This window comes from Castor canadensis, chromosome 14, assembly GCF_047511655.1.
Source record: "Castor canadensis chromosome 14, mCasCan1.hap1v2, whole genome shotgun sequence".
NCBI lineage: Eukaryota > Metazoa > Chordata > Mammalia > Rodentia > Castoridae > Castor > Castor canadensis.
The window spans coordinates 39208502-39233556 of NC_133399.1; the positions used below are offsets into that span (position 1 = coordinate 39208502).

At 57.3% G+C, this 25055-nt stretch overlaps 1 protein-coding gene across 1 annotated transcript; it reads right to left on the reverse strand.

Moving 5' to 3' along the window:
• Window positions 1-681: 681 nt before the first annotated feature.
• Gna11 (G protein subunit alpha 11) lies at window positions 682-24808 on the reverse strand. The gene is made up of 7 exons (XM_020170764.2): window positions 24623-24808; window positions 10771-10955; window positions 7807-7961; window positions 6641-6769; window positions 4543-4672; window positions 4305-4458; window positions 682-3347 (listed from the first exon to the last, which is right to left on the reverse strand). The coding sequence occupies exons 1-7, from the start codon at window positions 24756-24758 to the stop codon at window positions 3157-3159; spliced, it is 1080 nt and encodes a 359-aa protein (XP_020026353.1). The 5' UTR covers window positions 24759-24808; the 3' UTR covers window positions 682-3156.
• Between the last annotated feature and the right edge of the window lie 247 nt (window positions 24809-25055).

Consider the following 25055-nt stretch of genomic DNA (forward strand, 5'->3'; position numbering starts at 1 on the left):
CCCATCACAAAAAGAGGGCTGGTGGAGTGGCTCAAGCTGAAGGCCCTGAGTTCAGACCCCAGCAATGCAAAAAAAAAAAAAAAAAAAAAGGAAAAGATGGTAGATTACATTCTGTCATGTGTCTTTTTCTGCAAATTACAAAAAAGACTTTTTTTATTGGCAGTGCTGGGCTTCAAACTCAGGACCTCGAGCTTGCTAGGCAGGTGCTCTATCACTTGAGCCATGCCTTCAGCCTTTTTTTTGCTTTATTTTTTCAGATAGGGTCTACTGTTTTGCCCAGGACTGGCATCAGATTGCAATCGTGCTACTTATGCCTCCCACATAACTGGGATTACAGAAGTGCACCACCACACCAGGCCCTATTTAACAAGGGAGTGACAGCCAGGTGCACAGAGTTCAGCAGGTCCAGTGTCCTGGATTTGGAAATGCAGCTTCAGGAGGGATGGTCCTCTCTGTGGGGTTTGGGCTCGGCCTCATGCCCCCCACCACCCCGTACCCCAAATCTGGTGATTTCTTAGCAGGGCTGCCCAGTGAGTGGCTCAGAGAATGACTTGAAGTCAGAACAGGCCCAGGGAGGTGGTCAGTGCTGAGGCGCACACCAGTGGTACCTTGAGGCTCCTCAGGGCCAGGCCTGTGCTCACCGCCTTATCAGCAAAAGTAAATACACCAGAAGAGGCTGCAGCATTTAGGAACAAAATTTATTCCAATTTAAAACAGAATTTACTTCAGGAGAAAGATATGAAAAGTCCATTTCCATCAGGAACCTCTGGATTAGGGGGTCAGGGCCCCGACCTGCTGCGCCGACCCTGGTGTCCCCGCCACGGCTGTGGGAGGTTGACAGCAATGCCCAATCCTCCCTCCCATCCCCCAGCACGCACAACACATGCATCGCAAATGACGAAAGGCTTACAAACAGGATTTTATAGAATATTCTCTTTTAAATAGGTTTAAGTTGTCTGAAATCAGGACTGTGTAATATACAAGGATGACCAGGTGTGTCCGCCAGGCTGGCAGCCAGGTCTTGGTGCCTCCACTGGGGTCTTGGCATGAGACCACCTTTGGGGCAGGGTGGCTGGCACTCGATCTGCCACGGTGAACGTGGAGAAGCCAACACACCTCTCTCAGCTGCACTGGCACATGGTGAGAGCCATCTGTCGTGGCAAGGCTGGGAGCTGGGACAGCAGGGTGGCCGCCTGTCCTGACCTGGTGGTGCAGGCACAGGGACCGCCCTTCGTGCCCCGGGCAGGGCTCTGCTGCCCACCACCCTCCCCTGGGGCTAAGCCCACTGCCTTCCAGGAGCTCACCAAGGCCTGGCATGCGGGCTTTAGCTGTGGCCCTTGGGGACCTGGGATGCTTGGCACTGCCCAGGAAGGGTTCAGACTTGGCCAGCTCGGGATGCCTGGGCCACCATGCTGAAGGACTCCACCCTTGGGCTATCAGCAGAACCTAAGTCCTCTCCCTTTTCATGACATCAAGGTGTCTGCTCTGCAAGGACCCTAAGCCCAGGGCAGGTCCAAGGACAGCGACAGCTGTGTGGTGGCCTGGGCAGTACCGGGTGCTGCTGACCCAGCTCCAGGGCTTAATGGCACAAACCTTCATAGGTAGACACATGGCACAAGCAAGGATGCTTGGCTGGAGACAGGAGAGGACCCCACATGAGGAAGCTGGGGAACCCCCAGGCTGGTCACCGCCTCAAGGCCCCTGCTAACCCTCCCACATGAGGATGAGGAGCACAGCAGCTGCGCTGCGGATTGGTTTATGACTGGACTGAGTTGGTTCTCTGGTAATTTGTCCAAGGCCCAAACCAGCCACCACTGCCACCCAAGGTCCCAGTGAGGTAGGTGGGATGAAGGCATCACCACCAATCCGTGTCTGGAATGAATGTGCAAAAAAAAAAAAAAAAAAAAGGAAAAGGAAAAAAAAACTGACAAAACAAAACAAAAACAGTGTAGTGTTCAGATGGCAACAGATGGTAAGCGTCTGCCCCAAGCACGGCCCTCACTCCCTGCCTTGAGCTCAGAGAGGCCTTGAGGATGTGGCCCCATGGGCCTGGCTCAGTGCACGGCTGTGGCCCTGGCCGTGGCCACCTGGGCCTGGAGACTACGGGGCACCAGCCACCACCTTCCATGTGCTGCTCCCTGCCCTTGGCCCTTGGTGGCCTCGCTAACTTAAGTGTTGGCTCTGGCTTCACAACATGGGAGCAGAACAAGTGCTTAGGTGGAGGCCATGCACACACAGGGCCATCAGCAGTGTCCCCTCTTCTGTTGCTGCCTCTTGGGGACAGACCTGAGAATATTCTGAAAAAGTCCCCACTCTACCTTTGCTGTTTCCAAACTGATTACGATGACAACAACAAAAAAATACAGAGCAAAACAGAGAGCCCTTGTCCAAATGCGCTTCCTCCCAACTGGCTCTGGTCACACAGGCCTCCCCCTGGACCTGGCAGAAGGACATGGGACCCACAGCAACTCAGGTGGGAGGAGGCATGGGGCGTCTTGTTCACCAACAAAGTCAGGTGAACTGTTTTCTCATTTCTTAAAAAAAAAAAAAAAATGGTTAGGCACTTCCCAGGGTGGGCACTGGGTGCCACCCACCCCCACTTCTTGGAGTCCTGGGAGCAGAGAGACAGCATAGGTCATGAGGACGCAGGACATCAATAATTTAAAAGACAAGTCCGCCAGTCTCCGGAAGGAGATGAAACCGAGGCAGAGAAGACAGCTGCCCCAGACCCGGAGGGCGGCCCTGGTGGCTTCATTGCTGTTGACTGGGCCTCAGGACACTGGTTGGCACGGCCTGACTCCACACACAGGCAGGGCTGGGTGAGGGCCGAGTCCCGGGGAGCACGGGGCACACTGGTGTCCTCTGTTCATTTCTTTTTTCTTTCTTTTTTTGCTTTTTTTCTTTTTTTAGAAAAAAATTGAGCCACAAGTCAAGGCCAGAAAAAAAGCTGCCCTTGACCTTGGCAAAAGGTGAGAAGGTGCACGAAGTGTGTAGAAAGAAAGATGTACGTCCCCTGATAACTGTGAAATAAAAACCACTTGTCAAAAAGATGATAAAGAAAACCGGCCCCGCAGTGGCCATGAGGCCCAACGGGCCAGGCACTGCCACCTCTCGGAGGCCATCCGTCCCTGCAGACACCGTGCGGAGGCGCCCGAGTCACACCAGGTTGTACTCCTTCAGGTTCAGCTGCAGGATGGTGTCCTTCACGGCCGCGAAGACAAAGCGGATGTTCTCCGTGTCAGTGGCACATGTGAAGTGCGAGTAGATGATCTTGTCGCTGTCGGGGTTCAGGTCCACAAACATCTTCAAGATGAACTCCCGGGCTGCCTGTGCATCCCGCTGGGGCCCTGGGATGGACCAGGAGGTGAGGGCTATGTCCAGGGCCACCAGGGAGCATGGTATCCCCTCACCCATGGTCTGCACTCACCACAGCCCTCCTCAGTGCGGGGCCCTTCCCCCACTCCCACCCTTCCATGGCCTACACCATGTGCCCCATCTCCACCCCAGGTAAGCTGTCTCATTGGAACTCCGTGGCTCTGCCAAGGCAGGCCAGACCTCCACCCTGGGGCCGCCTACCTGCGCTGCTCCCAAATGCCTGGCCCTGGGGCTCCCCAGGTTCCACCCTCTCTCCTCCCTCGCCTCCCTATGTGACTGCTACCCACGGTGCAGCCCTATAAGCCTGGCCTGTGGAGACCCGAGCCTGAGGCAGAGCAGGACTCCAAGGGCTGGCAAGACACCTGCCCCTGATCCCACCTTGTCCCACCCCAGCCCTGACCTTCAGAGCAAGCCAGTGGCCCACCCCACCCTTAGCTGGCCTCAAAGAAGTCCCATGGGGCGCAGCAAGCACTGCTCCTGGTCCACCACCCCTGCCCTCTGTGGCCATGCCAGGGACCATGCTGCACATGGCTCTGGGGTGTGCTGCGAGAGTCCTCAAGGAGGACTCAGAGCACGATCGGCACCGGATGCCAAGCCCCAGGACGGGCTGCCGATGACACACATAGTTTGGCAGAAGCAGGTGCAGCTGACAGACAACCTGCAGCTTGGAGCCCAGGGGCCAAGGTCACATGGTGACCCCTCCAGCTGCTCTTCCACCCTTCAGATGCCCCGAGGGCCCTCTGGAGGACACCATGGAGGGGAAACAGGCTGCTGGGAGGAGAGTCACCTAGAGTGGAGGTGACATCCCAGGGCTGCTCTGAGGAGCGAGGGGAGCAGAATCTGCTGCCCAGGGCCAGGCCCCATGCCCTCTACCTGGAGCAAGGCTGGGGGCCCCAGGAGCCCCGAGTCCTCCCGCTCCCGGGCCTCACCATCGAACTCTGGGAAGTAGTCGACGAGGTGCGAGTGCAGGACCTTGTCCTCCAGCAGGTCCTTCTTGTTGAGGAAGAGGATGACCGAGGAGTTCTGGAACCAGGGGTAGGTGATGATGGTCCGGAACAGGGCCTTGCTCTCCTCCATGCGGTTCTGCGGGGAGGGAGGCAGGGAGGCAGCGTGTGACCAGGCTGCCTGCAGGCGCCACACGGCAGCAAGGGGACAGTGGGGACCCACCTCGTTGTCCGACTCCACCAGGACCTGGTCGTACTCGCTGAGGGCCACGAGGAACATGATGGACGTCACATTCTCAAAGCAGTGGATCCACTTCCTCCGCTCCGACCTCTGCCCGCCGACATCCACCATCCTGGAAGGAAAGCCCATGCCGCTCAGCCCCTGCCCACACTGCCTGCCATCCCTGTTGCTCAAGAGGTCAGGGTCCTGTCTTTGCCCCGCTAGAGTCAGATGGAACGGTGTGGGGTGTGGTCCTGGAACCCTGCGGGAACGCTCGTCCAAGATGATGCAGTCATCCAACCTACTTGGCCTCGGCTGCACTGTCCACACCCCGCCCCTGCTGCAGGACCCCGCAGAGCGAGTGGGTCATATAAGGTGACACTGCGCACATCCTCCCATGGGCTTTCCTCACCCCTAGATGACCTGATGCAATGTGACATTAGAAGAGCTGGCTGCGCACATAGCTTAGGGGCAATGATAAGAGAAGCACATGTCCTCAGGACAGGCTGGCTGTGAGCCCACGGGCATGGCGCAGAAGCAGGCCAAGACACAGACTGAGGACTAGGCTCTGCGGCAGGTGGGGGGTCCAGAACCCCAGTGAATTTCGGCCGTTGTGTGCAGTGGAGGCCCTGGAGCCAAGGTCCCGGGTCCACAACCCTGGGGCAGAAATCCCTCCTGTTCACCCTGTTCACAGCATCGCTCATGAGCAAGAGTGAAGACTCACACACTTCCTATGTGGAGCCCCAGACAAGTCACAGGGTCCCCACATGGCAGCAGAGGGAAGGGTGGTTCTAACGCCAGGTAAGAAGGGCGGTCAAGGTAGAAAGCAGGAACAGGCTGGGGAAAGGAGGAGGCTAGAAGCTGGCGGACCACGGGGGAGCAGGACGATGGGGCTGCGCCTCTCTGCTGGGTCCTGACTGCTGAGAAGAGGAAGCGCCTTGTTTCCCTCAAAGGAACACAAGCGCAGAAAGGGGTGCAAGAGGAAGGCAGGTGCCCAGGCTGGCGAGTGTCAGTCTGCAGAGGACAGCAAGCACAGGGGGACTGTGGGCATGCCAGGAAGAGTGGTGAGCAGGAGGCACCTTATGAGGCAGCCGCTCAGGAACATCACCACCACTGGGGCCCATGGCACTGGACCACGCTGGCTGACAACACGGTCTCCCCAGTGCACCCAGGTCCCCACACAAGTCCCCCATTTGGGACCAGGCTCTTTTCCCCATGCACTGGGACAACTGCATCACAAACACCTCCAACACAGGCTGGGCCGTACGCTCAGCCCCAGGAGACCCAGCCTCCTTCAGAGAAGGGACAAGAGGCGCTGGCAGAGAATCGGACCCCGCAGAGCTGGGCACCCTGTGCACAGCAGGAGGGGCTGGGAAAGGCCACAGAGAGGAGGTGACTGGGCTGAACTTGGGGAAGGGACAGAACAGTCCCCACAAAGGATGCAGGGAGGCCGGGATTGCACAGAGGCTGAGGGCAGCCATGTGAGATGCGAGGTGGGTGTGAACTGCATACAACGTCATGTCTGGGCCCAGCTGGCCTCAGTTCTACCTTCTGAGGCCAAAGACCCCATAAGAATAAAAAAGAAAAGAAAAATGAAGCCTGCATTTCCACAGACAGCAAACCATCCTTCCTGGGTGGGGGTGGGGGTGGGTGCTGAGTTTCTGAGGATCTCTTGCACCTGCTGAGGCCTCATGGCCCCAGCTCAGAGCCTGGACTGAGACTGGCATGGTAGTGGAGTGGGGGCCTTACAAAAAGAGTGATTTGAACACAGACATGCACACAGGGAGATCACCACAGGAAGATGGAGGCCAAGAAGAGTGAGGCCAAGGGTGCCAAGGAGCCACAGCCTCAGCAGACACAGGGGCAGTCCTGGGACAGGCCCTCCCTCCCAGCCTCAAGAGCAGCCCAGCTCCCCTGACCTTTCCATTTCCTCACGTGCCACTTCCTCCCCGGCCATGCCACCTTGGGAGGCCTGAAGACACTTCTCTTCTGGGTGGTCTCTGAGGACCCTGGTCCCCAGGGGTTCCCACCATCCCTGCATGACCATCCATCAATGGGGAAACTTCCCCTCCCACACCCTGTGCCCAGGCCCCATGGGCACCTGAAGATGATGTTCTCCAGGTCAAAGGGGTACTCAATGATGCCTGTGGTGGGTACACGGACCCGCAGCACGTCCTGTTGGGTGGGCAGGTAGCCTGCGGTGGCGATGCGGTCCACATCAGTCAGGTAGCTGCAATACAACAGGGCAGGGCTGGTCAGGCCTCCTAGGATGACATCCACCCTGTAACAGGACAGGAATCCGCCTGGGAGGCCAGGCTGGGGATACAGAACTATGATGCATGCAGTGAAGTCTGCAGGGACCAGACCCAGGGATGGATACAGGTGTCCAGAGCCTGTTCCAAGCAGCAAGAACAGGATTGTTTTGGGTCCGGGGAGAGAAGTGCCCTGGGCTGGGGTCTCAGTTCAGTGTTGCCCAAGACGGATGATGCACAGGGCAGGCTAGGTGCAGGGGCCACTTTTTAAACCAACTTGGCACCTCAGGGTACCTGTAGGTCTGCAGAGAAGGGCAGAGGACAAGGAGGGTGCCTGATGAGGCACCCTCCATGCAATGTCACTAGGGGTGGCTGTCTTCACAGGGCTCCTCAGTTTCCCCTAAACACTCTCTCTCTACCCAAGATCCATGAAGACCCCATGTCCCCTCAGGCCCCCTGAGCTGTGGCTGTTTCCCAAACATCCCCATCTCTGCTGCCCTGGGTGGTCCTGCGAGGGTTGCTCCAGGTTCAGTGCTGCTTTTCCGGGTGGGGATCCTGGGAGAAAGCTGGCCAGGACAGGCTTGGCTGAGCTGCTTAAGTCTAGTTCTTGTTGGTCTGGGCCCCACCACAGCCTCCTGAGGCAGAACACGGGAAGGGAAGACAGGCAGGAAGGGACAGTTGTGCTTCAACCTTGTCTCCTGCAGTCTGTGTCCCCTAGGGCAGGATTGATGGCAAGGAGGGGGAGTCCCAGGCTCCAACCACGTCCATGCAGAGGAGTGGAGAGCTGCTCGAGGCAGGGTCGGCCAGGAGCTCACAAGAGCACAGGCCACCCTCCAGTCGCAAGCAGCGACTGAGGCCTCATGGCCCGTCCTGGTGGGCAATGTACCAGACTGTCCACCCCTCATCCTTCCAGCCTCCTGGAGGACATGTGTCTGCTTACACCATGCCCCATGCTAGCTTTCAGAACCCAGGCAGCTAGAGCTCAGTAGTGACCCTGCTGGCCAGGCACACTCACTACTTGGCGGAGTCAGAGAGCTGGAACTCGCGCCGGCGGTCGTAGCACTCCTGGATGCCGGGGTCATTCCACAGTGTCTTGATGGCATTGACGTACTGGTGCTCGAATGTGGTCACCTTCTCCACATCTACCTCCCGGATCAGGAGAGCATTGGCCTGGGGGTGGGAGGCAAGGCCTGGAGCTTGCGGGAGGCCTGGACACACTAGGAGCCACCACACCTGATGCCATAAGCCCAGGTCACAGCCATTGGAATGGCACTTGGGGACCACCTCAGGGGTCACAAGGACATGCCGTGGAAGGAAACAAGGTGCTTGGCAGATGGCCTGGCTTCGAGGCAGCTCCCAGGGGACAGCACTCTGCCACAGGCCCTCCGTGTTTGCAAAGGCCACACACGCACACCTTGGACTCGCCTTTTGAACATGGGTGCCCAGACATGAGTGGCTGGGAAAGAACCATGCGTGGACGCATCTGTTCTTTCTAAACCAGCAAGACAAGAATGGGGCCAGAGCCCCAGCACAAGGCTGCACAAGCAGTGGCACAGCATGGTGTGGGGAACAAGGGTGCTGCCACTGCCAGAGGCACCAGGACCACCAGGATCTGGGCCCTCCAATACCCCAGCTTATAGAGGGAAACAGAGCCATGCGGCACGGCCAAGTGACCGAGTGTTTGTGTTCTGCCTGGTGCAGTCTTTCTCTTGGGTCAAACGGGTGTCCATTAACCATTGAGAGTGGGCACTGCTCCCAGTGCTGTGGATAGCTTACACAGCAGTGCCCTCGCCAAACCCTAGCATAGGTGGCATGGTCTCAGGCTTTCAGCCAAGGTGGGATGCTGCGTGTGGCTCAGCCACCTGCCATCACAGAGGAAGGATGGCCACACACACATACAGATGCACACAGGGCACACACACTGTCCAGAGGCAGGCAACTCCAGGAAGATTATATTTCCTCTTCTCTGCTCCCCATGCCTGTCCTTGGGTGTTCAGGCTGACATAACCTGCCATGGTGTAGCTACAGGGCTCAAAAGACACATATTTAGGTGGAACCCAAAACTGGGGAATGGGGAAGTCCAGCTTGGACGCTCTCCTGAGTAACAGCTCTGGCCCAATTCCACCTGCAGCCTCCCCTCCCCCACTCCTCAGCCTGGGCACACCTGGGGCACCTGGAAAAGCAGGCGACACTTCCAGAAGACCCCACTGGCCCTGTGCTGCAGATCGGAGCCAGTAGTCTATGTCTGAAAAGGGCCAGAGAGGGTTGCAGGTGTGGCTCAAGCAGCAGAGCACCTGCCTCACAAGCACGAGGCCCTCAGTTCAAACCCCAGTATCACTAAAACAAAAGGAAGGGCAGAGAATAACTCTCTGAGTTTTGAGGTCCCACTCTCTGTCTCTCTTATGTGACTCTCCCACCCCAGCAAAGTAGCCATAGGCAGTATGTGTCAATAAAGCTTTACTTGCAGACACAGCCTGGCATTTGAAACATCTATCTACACATTGATAGAGAACCATGGCCTCACACGTCTGTACCCAGGATAACTGAGCCCCAACCCAATGCTGGACCTGTGCAGGTCCCAGGTGAACTGGAATTGGTGAGGTCATGGGAGGAAGACGCTGAGACTCATCAGAAATCTGACCAAGTGGTCTTAAACTTAAAGTAAATGGCTTAATTTGAACATTTGGATCAGGTGTGATGGTGCATGCCTGTAATCCCAGCACTTGGGAGGCAGAGGCACCAGAATTGTGAGGTCCAGGCCAGCCTGGGCTATTCAGGGAAACCCTGTGTCAAAAAGTCAAAAGGGCTGGGGTGTGGCTCAGGGTTAGAGCACTTGCCTAGCACGTGCAAGGCCCTGAGCTCATCCTCTGCAATAAGTAAGTAAGCAAACAAACAGCCCACATTTGGATGAATACAGACTTCCATGCCCAGTGCTGGCCAGGACAAATTTCTAGGTGAATCACAGGTCTCTAAAAACAGGTCTCTAAAAACTTAGCTTTATAAGCTAAGTCAACAGTCCCTCATCCAGAAGGCTGAAGGGGTCACCAACAAGTCACCTGGTGGGTGAGCACATGAAATGGGGACCTGCTGTGGGACTGCTTAAACTTCCCAGTGATTCCGTTCTTAGGTATCCGTCCGAGAGAACTGAAGACATCTGTCCACGCGGAAACCCAAACCCATTCGCACGTGTGCAGAGCAGCACAACTCATAATGACCACAAGAGCCTAAGAGTCCACAGGTGGATGAATGAACACACACAATGGTCCATCCCCACACAGGAACATCACACAGCCAATGACAGGAGCGAGGCTCTGACCACAGCATGGAGGGACCTTGAGGACACGGTGCGCAGTGAGGGAAGACACAAGCACACAGCGTGTGACTCTGTTGATAGGAAATGTCCAGAACAGAAGAGTCCACAGACAGGAAGTAGACTAGTGGGGGCCAGGGCTGGGTGACTGCTCCTGGGGATTGGGCTTCCTTTTGGGTGATGGAATGTTCTGGAATTAGATATTGGCGATAGCTGCACAACTCTGACTATAATAAAAAGCACTCAACTGCTCACTTTAAATGGGTACACTGTGTGCGGTATGAATTACATCTCAAAACCGTTCATAATGGCACAGGAAAGGAAGCACGGGTCACCCCCCACCCTCTGGGGTCACCGAGTGCTTTGATGTCATGTCACAAAGCACCTGGCAGGCTATTGGGTCAGCAGAGGGACCAGGCAGGCCCCTGAGCAAGGCAGCTCCTGCTATCTCCGGGGCCTCAATTCCCAGGGAAAATCCTACAAGCCACTGCTTGAGAGGAAGTCGTGGGGCTCACTCAGCTGGGCAAAACGCACCACAGAAGCCAAGGGAGATAGCAGTGTTATTCCGCACCTGTGACAGGAGCAGACGGTGAGTAGGGGCGACTCAGCCTTCCCCGCGTCACTGGCCACCCGGACCCACCGCCGCCTGCACACCAGGCTCGCGCTTACCTTGTTCTGCTCGTGCTTATAGAGGATCTTCAGCGTCTCCATGGCGCGGATCATGGCCTGCATGGCCGTGAAGATGTTCTGGTAGACCAGCTTGGTGAAGCCCCGTTTGTCCTCCTCCGAGTAGCCCGCACCGTGGATGATGCGCATCTGCTTGATGAACGTGCTCTTCCCGCTCTCGCCAGTGCCTGTGAGGCAGGTGGGCGGGTGAGCTACGGGACCAGGCTGCCATGGCTACTGCAGCTGCTCTGACCCTCCAGTGCAGTTGGCAGCACAGGACCACACCACGCACACGCTGCTGCTGCTGTGATACGGTCGCAGTGTACACGCCACACCTCCTCACCATGTCCTATGACCTCCTTGTCTGGTTACTTTCCTCTCTGGGGCCCCCAAAGTGCTTTTCATAGAGGACCTAGGCCTGCTTCATGTCACACCAGACATGCCACCTCTGTCCCCTCCCGTGGCTCCTTGTCCAGGAGCTCCCGGTCTGTCCAAGAAAACAGCTCCTAGAGCCGAGTTTGATTTTTGCATCAAAGGCCACATGGCCAGGCACCAGTGGCTTCACACTTATGATCCCGGCTACTTAGGAGGCAGAGATCAGGAGGATCATGGTTCAAAGCCAGACACAGCAAATAGTTCATGAGACCCTATCTTGAAAAAAACCCATCAGCAAAAAGGGCTGGTGAAGTGACTCAAGGTGAAGGCCCTGAGTTCAAACCCCAGTACTGCAAAAAAAAAAAAAGGCCACGTGGTCTAAGGGACAAATCAATTTTCAAAGCACATACTGTCACCACCATGATCCCCGAAAGCTCTTTTTTGTGAGCTTAGAACTTGTAACTCAACCTAATGTTAGGGCCCCTCGTGTCCAGCACTTCAGAGACACATTGACCTGAGGTGTCCTTCCTGAAATGCACCCCAAATATCTGGGCTCACCTGGAAGAGCCTCTACATTGGTGCCACCCAAGGGCTTGGCTGCCCACCTCGTGTGACTGGGCACTGCCTCCCCACTCCATCTACCGTGGCCACGCCCGTATCTGACCCTGGTGGCCCTGAGCTCTGCCCATGCTCCTGCAGCTACAGTCTCCATTCCTTCCTCTGCAGCATGTGACCCGCCTTCATCTCTCCACACCTGCAGCCCTCTGTGCCATCGTGCCATCCTGGGCCCTCCCCCACCAACCTGGTCCCTTAGACCACCGGCCCTTTGATGCAAAAATCCACCTCTTGGCCTCAGGAGCCTGGTCTCTTGGAGCTCCTAACAAGTATTCACAGAAGGTAACAGAGGTAGCATCTCAAGTGCCACCAGCCTCCTGCAGCCACAGCAGACCAAAGGGCCTTAGGATCAGGATGGAAAACCCAGGACAGGATCCAAGGAGCAAGGCTTGTGTCCGGCCTCAAGATGAGACCCTATACCTGGTGATGTATGCAGGGTCCTCAATCCAGTTCTTTTTTTTTTTTTTTTTTTTTTTTTTTTTTGCGGTACTGGGGTTTGAACTCGGGGCTTTCATCTTGAGCCAGTGCACCAGCCCTTTTTTGTGAAGTGTTTCTTCGAGATAGGGTCTCGTGGAACTATTTGCCCAGGCTGGCTTTGAACCATAATCCTCCTGATCTCTGCCTCCTGAGTAGCTAAGATTACAGGCGTGAGCCACTGGCAACTAGCTCCTCAGTCCAGTTCCAATGCTGGACTCCTCTGACCCTCCTCTCAGCAAACAGTGGTGGGCCTGTCCCTACTTTCTGTCACCCACACTCGCTGACTGCCACCTGCAGCATTCTATCAGTGCACCCACAGGTCTCTTATGGGTCGGAGCCCAGTTCCCTCCCTTGGGTGTGGGCATCCCACCGAGCCACCTGCTGTGGTCAAAGTGACAATGCCCCCCCCAGGCAAGGTCACAAGGCCACAGCAGCACCCTGCTCTCCCTGGGATTGCAGCTCCCAAATGTAAGGAGTCCAAGCCTCCCACCCTAGTACATGGGCAGTTGTCGGGCAGTGGCTCCTGAGCGCCACTGAGTCCTGAGCAGCAGAACTCACAACTGCACAGAGAGCGAGCGCGGTACAAGGAAGAGGCCTCCAGACAGCTGCCTCCTCCTCTATAGGCCGAGCTTCCCTCAACTCAGGCTCTGGACAAAAGCTGTGTATATTTCAGAGCTCTCCGGATGCAGGATCTGCTTAAACATTATCCCAACGTCCAAAACATCCCAAAACCTGTTGCGTTGTTGCTCAGAAATGTTCCGGTTCCTGAGCACTTTGGATTCCAAGTTAGGGTGCTCCACCAGGGCATCCACCACTGCAAGGCCTTTTCAGAATTAACAGGGCTTACAGGGTCATTGGGCTGATCGCCCCACACCTCACCTGTCCTGCCTGCAACACCCCACTCCCACCAAATACCCGTGTGCAGGTCTGACATGGCGCCTCCTTTTCCACACACAGAGCAGTCCCACAGCTCCCGGCCCTCACAGCACCCCAAAGAGAAGTGCAGGCAGTGGCACTAGGAACCACTTTCTATAGCAGGGCTCTCTCCTGGGCACCCACACTGGGCAGGTCATTCTCTGGGGTGGGTATCCTGGGCTCTGCAGGGTGCTGCCAAGAGCATCCCCACCCCAGTCAGGACACCCACAAATGTCCCCAGACACCACTCAAGGTCCCCTGGGGGGAGAGTGGCCCATTACTGACAAAATGCTACTACAGAAATATATCTGCATGCAGGCTCCTTGGGAAGCGTCTTAGCTGGAAAAAGCAGACAGCGGGTGCAGGAGGCCAATGCCCTGCCACAGGATGGCCTCAGCCAGAGGCCAGGCCAGCCCTTGGTAACATCACAGCCAAAGCCCAAGGTTCCCCAGGGCACAAAGGCCTCAACTGTAAATTAGAAAGGTAGTCTCTGCGCTCCCCAAGAACGCCAGGAAAACAGACAGGGCCGGGAAGGAATGTGAAGGTACCATCACTGCCAGGCAGGGTGGCCTGCCTGCTACTATTTGAATGCAGCTCTAGCTCACCAACAGCCCATGGAGCTCTCCAGTGCTGACGAGGGTGCATACACGCTCACACACATATATACATGTGCACAGGTGCGTACTCACACATGCATACACACCATTAGACACACCTGAGTACACATACACGCCAGCACGCATCTGTGTATGTACACACACATGGGCACAGTGCTCACGTGCACATGGACACACACTTGTACACACATACGGCCTGGGCACGGCTGGCAGTGTGTGTTATGTGCAGCACCCAGCTGTGTGGAAGTCACAGCTGTCAGAAAAGGGTTAGGTGGAGGTAAGCAGTCCTGGGCTGCAATGGGCTGTACCAGGGACAGGGTATCCAAGACCTCCTGGGGCAGGGTCTGCCCAGCACAGACCTCTTCAGAGCCTCTAGCCCCTCAGGAGTTGGCAGAACTCAAATGGCAAACCTGCAGTACTCACCAGGCCTAAGCCCAGGCAGAAACAAACGCTTCAGCTCCCTAGGCCAAGGGGAAGACAGTCTTGCTCCTGTGTGCGACACCTACAACTGCTGCCCTAGAGCTGACTCCAGGCCCACCCATGCACAGTACCCCCCGCCCACCCAGTGCTCAAAGGGAGGCACATGCAGTCGGTCAGCTGCTGCAAACAGTGCTCAAGGCCAGCCTCCAGAGGAAGCGAAAGGAATGTGCCTGGGGACACAGTAACCGACTGCCCCATTCCCTGGGACAAGGGTCACCCAGTGCTCAAACCAGGGCAGTCATGGCTCCACCCAAGGCAGCCATCCCTCCCTAGTCAGGTGGCCTTCCTACAGAGAGGCTCCCTGTCTCATGTTGCAGGGTCAACAGGGATCAAGCACCAAGGCCAGGAAGGGCTGCCGTGGAAGGCAGGAGGCCAAGAGGAGAGCTGCTGGATGCCGGGCCAGGCCCAGAGTTTCTGGGCAACAGGGCACTCAGCCACCACTAAGCAATCAGTGCCAGGGCTCAGGACACCAGAGTGAGGCCACACAACCAGGTTGGTTTTTTTTCAGGTGTCCTGTCCTCCTGAGCCAACTCAGCCACAACTGTGTCCTGTCACCCCGCATATCAGAGCTAAAACCTAGGCACAGGATCCTCCAAGCACCAGACCATTCATCTCCTGCCTAATCCTCATACCCCACTGCAGTGGCTGTATGCCCTCAGACAGTGGTCAGTGTTGGCCTTGCTCCTGCCCCACCAAGCACTTGTGCCTACATGCTGCCCACCCCACCCTCAAGCCCTTGTCTCCCACCCGTACTTGTCCTAACTCCAAAATCTACAGTAGCTACCTACCAAGGAGAAGAGCCAGCTAAAGCTCTTGAGAAAGTGTGTGAAACACCCAAGATTTGGCCTAGTTCTGAACTCGCCCACAGCAACCTGCCCCATCACCATCCCAGAGCACTGCAGGGCATGGCAGCACTGCCTGGATCCTGGAACTCCACACTACCTCCACTGCAAAGCTGCCCACGGACAGCCACAGCAATAGCCAAAAAGTGGAGCCAAGCCAGGCACCAGCGGCTCACGTCTGTAACCCTAGTTACCTGGGAGGCTGAGATCAGGAGGATCACAGTTCCAGGCCAGCCTGGGCAAATAGTTCTGGAGACCCCATCTCCAAATAACCAGAGAAAAATGGACTGGAGGTGTGGCTCAAGCAAAAGAACACCTGCTTTGTGAATGAGAAGCCCTGAGCTCAAACCCCATTCTCTTTCTCTGTCACACACACACACAAAAATTAAATGAATAAAAAAGAAAGAAAAGAAGATAGCCGGGTGCTGGTGGCTCACACCTATAATCCTAGCTACTCAGTAGGCAGCGATCAGGAAGATCACAGTTCAGAGCCAGCCCAGACAAACAGTTCATGAGACCCTTTCTGAAAAAAAAATGGTCACAAAAATAGGGCTGGTGGAATGGCTCAAGGTGAAAGCCCTGAGTCCAAGCCCCAGTACCGCAAAACACAAAAGAGAAAAGAACAAAGAAAAGAAGACCAGTCTGGAGCCTTCTGCAGGGCATAGATCTTACCCGGCTGTACTCAGAGCAGTGCTCAGCAGAAGGGTGGGCCAGTGCACACCGCAGCCTGGCAGCTCTCCACGGAACTGCCCCGTGATAAACACAACCCAAGACACCAAGTGGCCTGAATGTGCTGTGCACCCCCACACACTACAACACACACGTATGTTGGAACTACTGGTCTCAAGGCCATGGTGTTAGAAAGGGGGCTCTGGAATAGGATGAGGTCAGGACGGACAAGTCCCCAGAATGGACTAAGTGCCCTATATCAGGATCCCACATGGAGGATGATGGTGGCTAAAGTTAGGGATTGGGGTGACACAAAGAACCCCTGTGAACTGCTACTGCTCTCGCTGGTTGGGGGGAGCTCATTTGCTGCATAGGGGTCACTGCCCCTAGAACCTGACACCAGCTTCCACCTGTAGGTGCCCTGTGCCCCTCCTGGGATCAGTGTTGGGGCAGCTGAGGGCTGCACCATGCTTCTGGCAACCCCAGGCTGACAGTAGAGATGCCCTGGGCTCCTTCCCTTCCCCACACTCCCACAACCACGCTGCTCCCTCCTCCCTCCAATCCCTCTCCACGGCCCCCCAGGGCCAGCAGCCCTGCAAATATTTCTTGAGTGAACTGCCTCACATCCATGTCTCCTGGGACCACTAACAGCCTCAGCTCCTCCAAGACTGGGGCCAATCTCCATGTCCAGGGGAACTCAGACCTTGCGGGGTCCCCAGGCAACCATGAGCAGGAGCTTCTTCACTGTGGGCCTGGTGCCTGCCACAGCCACCCACAGGGCCTGGGTATTCAGCAGAGCAGAACTTGGCTGCAAGACACTGCACACTCAGTGTCACCACTAGTTTGTGCTGAGACAACATCCAGAGGAGAGAATCAGGAGCAGCTGGGTAAGAAAAGCACATCCCATTTGCACAAGGTGCCACCCCATAAGGGGACAGCCAGCAAGGCAGGAGCAGTGGCCTTCTGACAACATTAACCCACCAGGAGCATGGTGATGGGTGAGTGGGTGAATGGGTGAGTGGTAGACATATGGGTGGTGGGTAGATGGATGAACGAGTGGATGGGTGGATAGATGGCTAGGTGGGTGGATGGGTGGGTGGGTGGTTGGGTGGGTAAGTGGACAGATGGATGGATGAGTAATGGATTTATGGTGGATGGGTGGTTGGGTGGGTGGATGGGTGGTTGGGTGGGTGGATGGGTGGATGGATGCATGGGTAGGTGAGTGGGTAGGTGGATGGATGAATAAAGAGATGGGTAGGTGGGTGGTGAATGAATGGGTGGATGGATTGGGAGGTAGAGGGGTGAGTGGATGAATGAATGGATGGGTGGGTCGGTAGATGGTGGGTGGTGAACGGATGAGTGGATGGATGGGAGGGTGAGTATATGGGTAGTTAGGTGGATAGATAGATGTGTGTGGGGGTGGGTGGATTGTAAGTAGGTAGACGGTGGGTGGATGGATAAACGGATGGGTGGGTGAACAAGTGGATGGATGGATGGATGGGTGGATGGACAGACAAATGAATAGGTAGGTGGCATGGGAGCACATGCCTGGAGCACATCTAGAGCACCTGATGGACCCAAGACTACAGATCACCTCTGTGAAGCCTCAGGCTAATGGACAAGTGACAGCAAGGTCAAAGAGGAAGCCATGCTGATGCAGTGCTGGAGAGCACATGGTGCTCCATGACTGAGGACGATGGTTGACCACATCTATCATCCAGTTTCACAGTCTGTCCCCACCCCAGCACCATGTCACCAACAGAACCCTGGGAGGTGACTAGCACTACAGTTCCCAGTTGACAGATAGGGAAACTGAGGGCTGGTGGGAGTAAGCAGCCTTTCTGAAGTCGCTCATTCACCACCTGTTGAGCCTGAACACAGTAGGGCGTCCTGACTCCACACAGCACTGTTCTGCCAGCCCAGGACATCAATCTCCCTGTCCCACCCATACTCCCCTGGCCTTGGGAGCAGCTGTGCTGTTCCAAACTTGTTGCTCACATGTGACGGATGTGACAGCCGAGGGCAGTAGCTGACGGCCTCTGGACCCACTGGCATGATTTATCTTATCTCCAGACCAGTGGCAAAGTCTGCAGGGGGGCTGGTGTTAGGGCTACCGCTCTCCCCAGGCACCTCTGAGGTGTGGATGCTGGGACTGGCAGTGGCTCAAGTTGTAGAGCAACCACCTACCAGGCACAAGGCCCTGAGTTCCACCCCCAGCACCTCCAAAAAAAAAAAAGAAAAAAAAAAAAACCGCTAAAAAATCGTGTGTCAAGGTGTGGGTGCTGGGGCCGCAGTCAGGCCACAGGCCCCACCACCGGATTACAATGAGGGCTCTAGACAGACTGATGCACAGAAGGGGCTCAGCAGGCCCTGCCAGACTCAGTTGAGTGACATTTACTCTACACTTTTCCTGAGCCACCCTCGTCCCTGGCACACTAGGGTCTTAGCCCTCTGAAGCCCCCTGAGAGCAGGGGAGACTTGGTGTGAGCCCCACTCCTGCCACCTCACCATCCACCCAGCCAGAGGCACCTGGGCAGGACACAGAGCTTGGCATTGCAGCCTGAGTTCATCAGCTTTCTGCTACTGCAACAAGCACCCAAAGCCAGCAACTTACAAAGAGAAAAGGTTTAGCTTGGCTCACGCTATTGAAGGCTCTAGTCCATGGGTGGGCCTCTGGTGGGGGCAACACACCACAGCAGCAGTGTGTGAAGAGCAAAGCTCTTTCCCTCATGGCCAGGAAACAGAGAGAGGAAAAGAAGGATGCTGGGCCCCCTATACCTTTCTAAATCACCTAAAGATGGCCCACCAGGACCCACCTCTTAAAGGGTCCACCATCTCCCAGTAGTGCCAAGCTGGGGACCAAGTCTCTAATATGTGAGCCTTTGGGGAATATTCCAGATCCAAACCGCAACACTGATGGTCAGGGGCAGAGCCCTGCCTGTCCAGCTCACCGAGTAGAGGCTCAGATAAGGTAACTGAGGGGCAGAGCATCAGAAAGACCAGACCCACCTCTCATTCCAACACCCCCGCCCTGCAGAGCCTCCAATGAGGCTTCCATGGGTTGGCCTTTGTCCCTTCCAGTGCTGTCCACCATCAGAAAGTCTGAAAGCAATGACACACAGGAGCAGAGCTGCTCCCACTGGTTGGTTTCTGCATGAGAGAGCGGTCACTCATTCAACAGCATGTACCAGGCCCTACAGGATCCAAGCTCCAGGTCTCACCTGTCACGGGCCAGGCCCACTCAGGACACAGGGTCCACTATCGAGCAGGGCAGGTCCCATAAAGGCCGGTGGTAACGTGGTAAGGACAGCACTCGTGAGAACACACCATGTTCGCAGTGCACTCTAATACGCCAGCTCCACGCGGGCTTGATGCCGCCGGCCTCGGGACGTGGGAACGCCACGGTGGCTGTTCGGGCAGTTTCTCACAGAGGCCGCGTGAGCAGCGGGGACAGAGCAACCCTCAACTTCCACACCCACTCCGGGCTGAGTGCAGTGCTGCCCTCCTCTGACCTCTCAAGGGCTTAATCCTAAAGCAGTCCTGCAGGGGAGGGCCATCGCCCACATATGACATAAGGAAAGCACAGCTTCGAGACCCTAGGGGACTTGCCCGTGACCTCATCCAGAGGGCATCCACCCCGCTGGCTGCACAGAGCAGCGGGGCTAAAGGGGATGTGGAGGAGCTGACAAGAGGTCATTCCCGTGCCCGCCTACCCACAGCCTACCCACAAAGCATGCAAAGGGCCACAAGCAAGTGGCAGTGGGGCCCAGGAGGAGCTCCATGTCTCCTCCCCTGCATTTCCTGGGTGAGCTGGCTTCAATGAGTCAAGCAAAGTGACACGCACACATGAGCCTACACAGTTCTGCGCCATGTGTCCTGGTAGGGACGCAGAGCCCAATGCTGATGGACAGTCTCGAGCAGGGAACCGACTCCCAGGAGACCCGGATCAGGGCTCCTCTATGCTGCAGGTCCAGAACACCCACCCCAGGGAATGACCAACTCAGTGTCCACAGCACCAGGTTGGGACACATTGCTGAGCTGTCTCTGACAAGTCCTTGAGCTCATTGTGCACTAGGCAAAGTCAGAGTGCTGAGGAAACCATGGCAACATATCCCAACAACAGCAGTGCTCATCTGACCAGGGGAAACTGAGGCACAGACCTGCAGGCATACAGCTGGAAATGGCAATAGGGACTCTGAACCCCAGCCCCCCACTTGATGTGCCCCCATACTTTGCTCAAGCCTGAGGACGTAGGAAGGGCTAGCGCCCCACCCACGGTGCGTTAGCCCCCACAGGGGTCCCTCTGGACAGGAGCCGCCACAGGGAGAGAGCCCGAGCAGGAAGGTGGGGTGTTTGGAAAGGGGTCTGGACCACCAGCGGGCCTTTTGAGGACACATACAGAGGTTGCACAGGAAAGAAGCGCAGGCCTCAAGGGCAGGAGGTTACCTGCTGCCACTGCATAAACCCCAGCCAACACCCCAGCCCTCACTCCCCCGCCCGGCTCAGCTCCACGCATCCCCAGAGCCTTAGCTGCAGCCCCTCTGCCATCCATTCCCCAACCCCTAGAGAGCAGGCATGGTGGCCTCCCTAACGCCTGCTGCCCCACTGCAAACTGATGCCCGTGCTCACAGGACCGGGGGGCCTCCTCTGTGACATAGCCAGGCATCCCACCCCTGACAGAGCAGGGCCCCATCAGGAAAATCCACACGTGACCCCCCTATGGCTTGGAGGCAGGCACTTCCTCCCTCATTTCAGCCAGCTGGGGCGCAGGGCAGGAGGCCCACAGGAACAGCCACAGAGGTCCTCAGTGACCTGTGGACGCAGAGCTCAGGGTCACCAGCCACACCCCAACCCACCTCTGACCTGGGACAGGCCTGGTCACACAGGGGACACCACTGAGCCTGCTGAACCCTGAGCCCTTGAGACACAAACCATATTTTCCAAGAGATCCATTCAGGGGATCAGTCAGTCCAACGGGCCCCATGGGAGAGGGGAGGGGCATCCTGGGCTTTCCAGGACAAACAGGGAAACTGAGGGTGCAGTGAGGCCCGAGTGTGCAGTGCTGACATCCCTGAGGCTGCACACCCTCTGAGCAAACAAGTAACTTAAAGGACAAAAAAGAACATGTCCTGGGGTGAGTCGTCTCTTTGTAGCCCTGGCTCTCAGGGACAAGGCCATCCATGGTGCTCCCTGCTCCCACAGGCTCTCTGGCTCCCATCGTCTGTGGGCACAAGGCACAGTGACCCTGCCAGGAACCAGAAGCCAGCCACCACTCTGCACCTCCTTCCGGGCAGGGTACAAGAGGCACACCCAAGCCTCTGGCCACCCCCAGCCAGATCCGGCCTCTGGCTGCCCAGCCAGCAGCTCAGGGGGACAGGAAGCCTCTGGGACTAACCACCCTGCTTTATTTAGAAAGCTGGAGTCACCGGCTTAGCCCTGCTAGTGTTGTGGGTCTTGGGAACAGGCATTCCCAGGAAGGCCTTATTCTGTGCTCCAACCATAAACCGGTGTGAGGATCAATGACAGGTCTCCTCCGTGGCTTGCTACCAAGTGACAGAAAAGCCCCAGAGATAGCTGTGCAGGGAGGGCCCAGTGTGCCTGCAAGGACCCCAGTGCCGAGCTCCTAGTTGGGCCGCAGCCTCTGGCCCAGTTCATGAGGTGGTCGGGACCCTGGTAGTGGCAGCGAGGAGACCGGAACAGTGCCCTGAGTACATGGCCAGTCTGTGTCACTTGACTACTACTGAGAGGAACATCAGGAGACCCCTGGGGTGATACTGTGAACAAAACTGCAAATCTGCGGATGCAGTCACACCTACACTGAGCGCCGGACACACGCGGATTTGCAGATACACACCGGGCAAGCAGTTGCGCCACTTCTGACTGACTTCTCACCGACTACCCCACAGCATGCAATCTACACTACACTACAGTGTCCTACGCTACAGAATGCAGGGGGTCTGAAGAGGGAGTGACTGCCCCCAGGGGACACTGGCATGGAGTGGGTGGAGAACAGGGACACTGCTCAACACCCTGCAGAGCCCAGGGCACCCAAAGAACAAGCTGCCCAGTGCCCAAAGAGCCCAGGGGAGACCCTGCCTGATAAGGGGCATTAAAATTCCCGGCCTGGTTGAGCAACCTCACGGGACATGTGCAGCCCAGGAAGACAGTGGACAGACAGGACAGTGGACAGGCACTTTCCCACACAAAGCTCTATCTGGCTGCAGGCCCAAGTGTGAAGGTGGCATCCTGGGAGCCCATTTCCCCACCTGGAAATGAGGCCAGAACCACGTACAGAAGGAAACCTTCTCCCTGGATGTCACAGCATGCAGCAGCCCTGCCTTCCATACCTCATTCTGCAACCCCAAAGGGGGCTCAGTTCCAGGAAAACGCAAACCCCAGCTGGCAGCCACCCCTGGACAGCAAGATCACAGGGCTGTACTCAGGTACCCAAATGTCCCTCTGACGAGGTCACCTGCTGCAGGCAGCAGCCCCCTCAATTTGCTCCCTGCACTATGGGACAAGGGCCCCCCCCTGGCTGTCTGCAGAGACAGAATGAGTCCTCACAAGCAGGTCTGAGTCAGGGCGAGGGAACTCAAGGAGTCCCTGCACCCTTGAGTCCCAGCCCCTGGTCACCAAAGCCCCCAGCAAGGGACTTCAGTCTGCGACAAAGTCTGCATAGATGGGAAATTTCTGAGTCTGTCAGATTTCCCAAAGGGTCCCTGGCCCACAGCACCAACTCTATGAAGCCTACCCAGCCCCCAGCACATTCCTCAACCTCTGCACCTGTCCTCCGGGAGAGCCACACAGTTCATCTTTCTTCTCTTGCCTGTCCCCCCTGCAAGGGTCCCCTCCTTATAGGCTGGGTACAGGGCTACTTGGGTCATGGTGGGAGAGGATACTTTGGACACAGGTGGGTTTGGGGGACAAAAGCTTGCAAAATGGCCATGTCACTTCCACATCCACTGCAAGCCTCTTAGCTGGAGGCCGGCTCAGCAAGCTGCAGAGCGGAGCCAGACGGTGCCCTTGAACCCAAGTCAACTTGTAGCCCAGGGTGTGGGAGGAGAGGCAAGGCCCAGGTCAAGGCCATCTGCCACTATCCTTTAACAGACAATTTCTAACTCTTCCCCGCCCCAAAACAAAGTCTCCTGCCCTCAGCAGAAGCTGCCTGGTGCCACACTGTCCACAGGGCGGTCCTCAGACCGTGCAGGCTCCCCCAAGTTGTGCAGTTGTCTCCAGCCTGCCAGCCCTTCCTGAAGAGTCAGTCCTTATATAGCCACCACACTGTGGGGGAATGGCACCTTGTTGGGGACAAGTACCAGGAAGGCATTACCTCCAAGCCCAGGCTAAAGGACCACACAGGTGGCTCCCTAAAGGGAACAGCAGTATGCTCTCCGCCCCCACCTGCCACCCCCATAGCTCAACCATCACCAGCTCTCTGCCACCAGACCCTGTGCCCCTAGACCCTCTGTCCCCATATCCTCTGTCACCAACCCTCTGCCACCAGACCCCTTTTTATCAGGACCCTCTGCCAGAAGATTTGGTTCCCCTAACCCCACGGCCACTTCTCAGGGCGTCTGCACCAGGACAGCTCTTTCCTCCCTCTGCCCTGCCTGCAACCCCATCAAGGCGACGCTGCAGTGCCTGCACTCCTGACCTCTGCCCAGGCTCCCAGGCAGAAACAGGAGATGGGGGGACACAGCTTGTTTTGTAAACCACTGCAGAGGCCAGTTCTCCCGGGTCCTCATTTGGGCCCTTATTTGGGGTGACAACACTCTGACAGCTGGGCCTGGGCCGACTGGCACCGGCAACAGGTGTGCCTCCAGGAGCGGGAGCCACACACTTCTGCAGAAGCACTGGCCACTCCACGAAAACACAGAGGACTGGGGCTGGGAAGACCACTGAGCTGGCAATCTCTACAGGGTCCTCCCAGACTCGGCTGACTAGCTGAGGGAGAGGGGCTGGGAAATGGCTCCAAAGGACATAGGGACTAGGGGTACAGCGGAGCCGTAGGCAGCCAGGCACTGCAGATAGGGAACAGGGCTCCACCTGGTGGGAAGCATCCAAGTGCTCTGGGTGAGTGTTTCCTGCGGGTCACAGCCCAAAGGTCCCACCTGAAGAGGAACAGGTGCAGTGAAGGGGCCATGCAGTGAGAGAGGGGCTCATCCTGTCAGAAGTGGTGGAGAGCAGATCTCCCAAGGGTCCTGCTGGCCAATGCTGACAGCAGAAACAGACAGCTCCACAGAAGGCATGCAGAAGCAATTCTGGACAGCAGAGGCAGAGGCTCATTCTGAAAGACCTGGACAACACCGGAGGAGGCTGACCGGGAAGGAAACTGGGGTCCTACCAAGCGTAGCAGGGGCTGACCCAAAAGGGGCCCAAGAGCCCTGTGGACAGCATAGCAGGGGCTAGCCACGGACACACGACAGGATCCGGGCCACTGTGGACAGCACGGGCAAAGACTTGCACTGGAAGGATCGGGACAGGCTGTGACCACCACAGCAAGAGCTGACCACTGAGGGGTTCCAGGCAAGTCAACCACCGAGGACAAGGGGCCACCCTGCCAGGCTCAGGCAAGGGCTAACCCTCCCGGGATGGGACAAGCCGACCACTGTGGACAGGACTGACCGATCACTGTAACGATCAGGCGGGCTGACCACTCAGGCCCAGGCCGCCCTGCAGAGCTCGGGGCAGGTCTGCACGGATCAGGCCGACTGACCACCGCGGGCAAGCTGGTCACTGCGGGCCTGGGCCGCCCGGCACAGTTTCAGGAGGGACTGGGGCAGGCTGGCCACCGCAGGCAGGGCTGACCAGTCGCTGCAAGCATCCGGGGCGGCGGCAGGGACGCGCGGCCCGGGCCCCACTCACCAAGCAGCAGCAGCTTGAGCTCGCGCCGGGCGTCGCGCTTGTCCCGCCGCAGCTGCTTCTCAATCTCGGCGTTGATGCGCTTGGACTCCTTCACCTCGTCGCTCAGGCAACACGCCATCATGGACTCCAGAGTCATCGTTCCGGCCCCGGCCGCCGCCGGCCGCCGCCGGCCGCCTCCGCCGCCGGCTTCTGGCCCAGTCCGGCCCGGCTCGCCGGAGCCGCCTCGGCTGCGCCCGGCCCCGCCCTCGGCCCCGGCCGCAGCTCGGCCGCCGCCAGTCCCCGCTCCGGCCGCGCCGCCGCGGACCCCGCTGCTGTCCGCGCCGCGCCGCTGCCGCCGCCGCCAACCGCAGCCGCTGCGACCGAGCGACAACGCTGGACAACCTAGCGCGCTGGACGCCAGAGATAGGCAGGCAGCGCGGCCAATGGGAGGGGC

What these genes read in the sequence shown, in the direction of transcription:
- Gna11 (XM_020170764.2), bottom strand. Translation starts at nt 24,758, where the DNA reads ATGACTCTGGAGTCCATGATGGCGTGTTGCCTGAGCGACGAGGTGAAG. An exon ending in CTGGAGAACATCATCTTCAG is followed by an intron (nt 4,673 to 6,640) that starts GTGCCCATGGGG and finishes CTTTCCTTCCAG; the next exon opens with GATGGTGGATGTCGGCGGGC. An exon ending in CTACTTCCCAGAGTTCGATG is followed by an intron (nt 3,348 to 4,304) that starts GTGAGGCCCGGG and finishes GGTCCATCCCAG; the next exon opens with GGCCCCAGCGGGATGCACAG.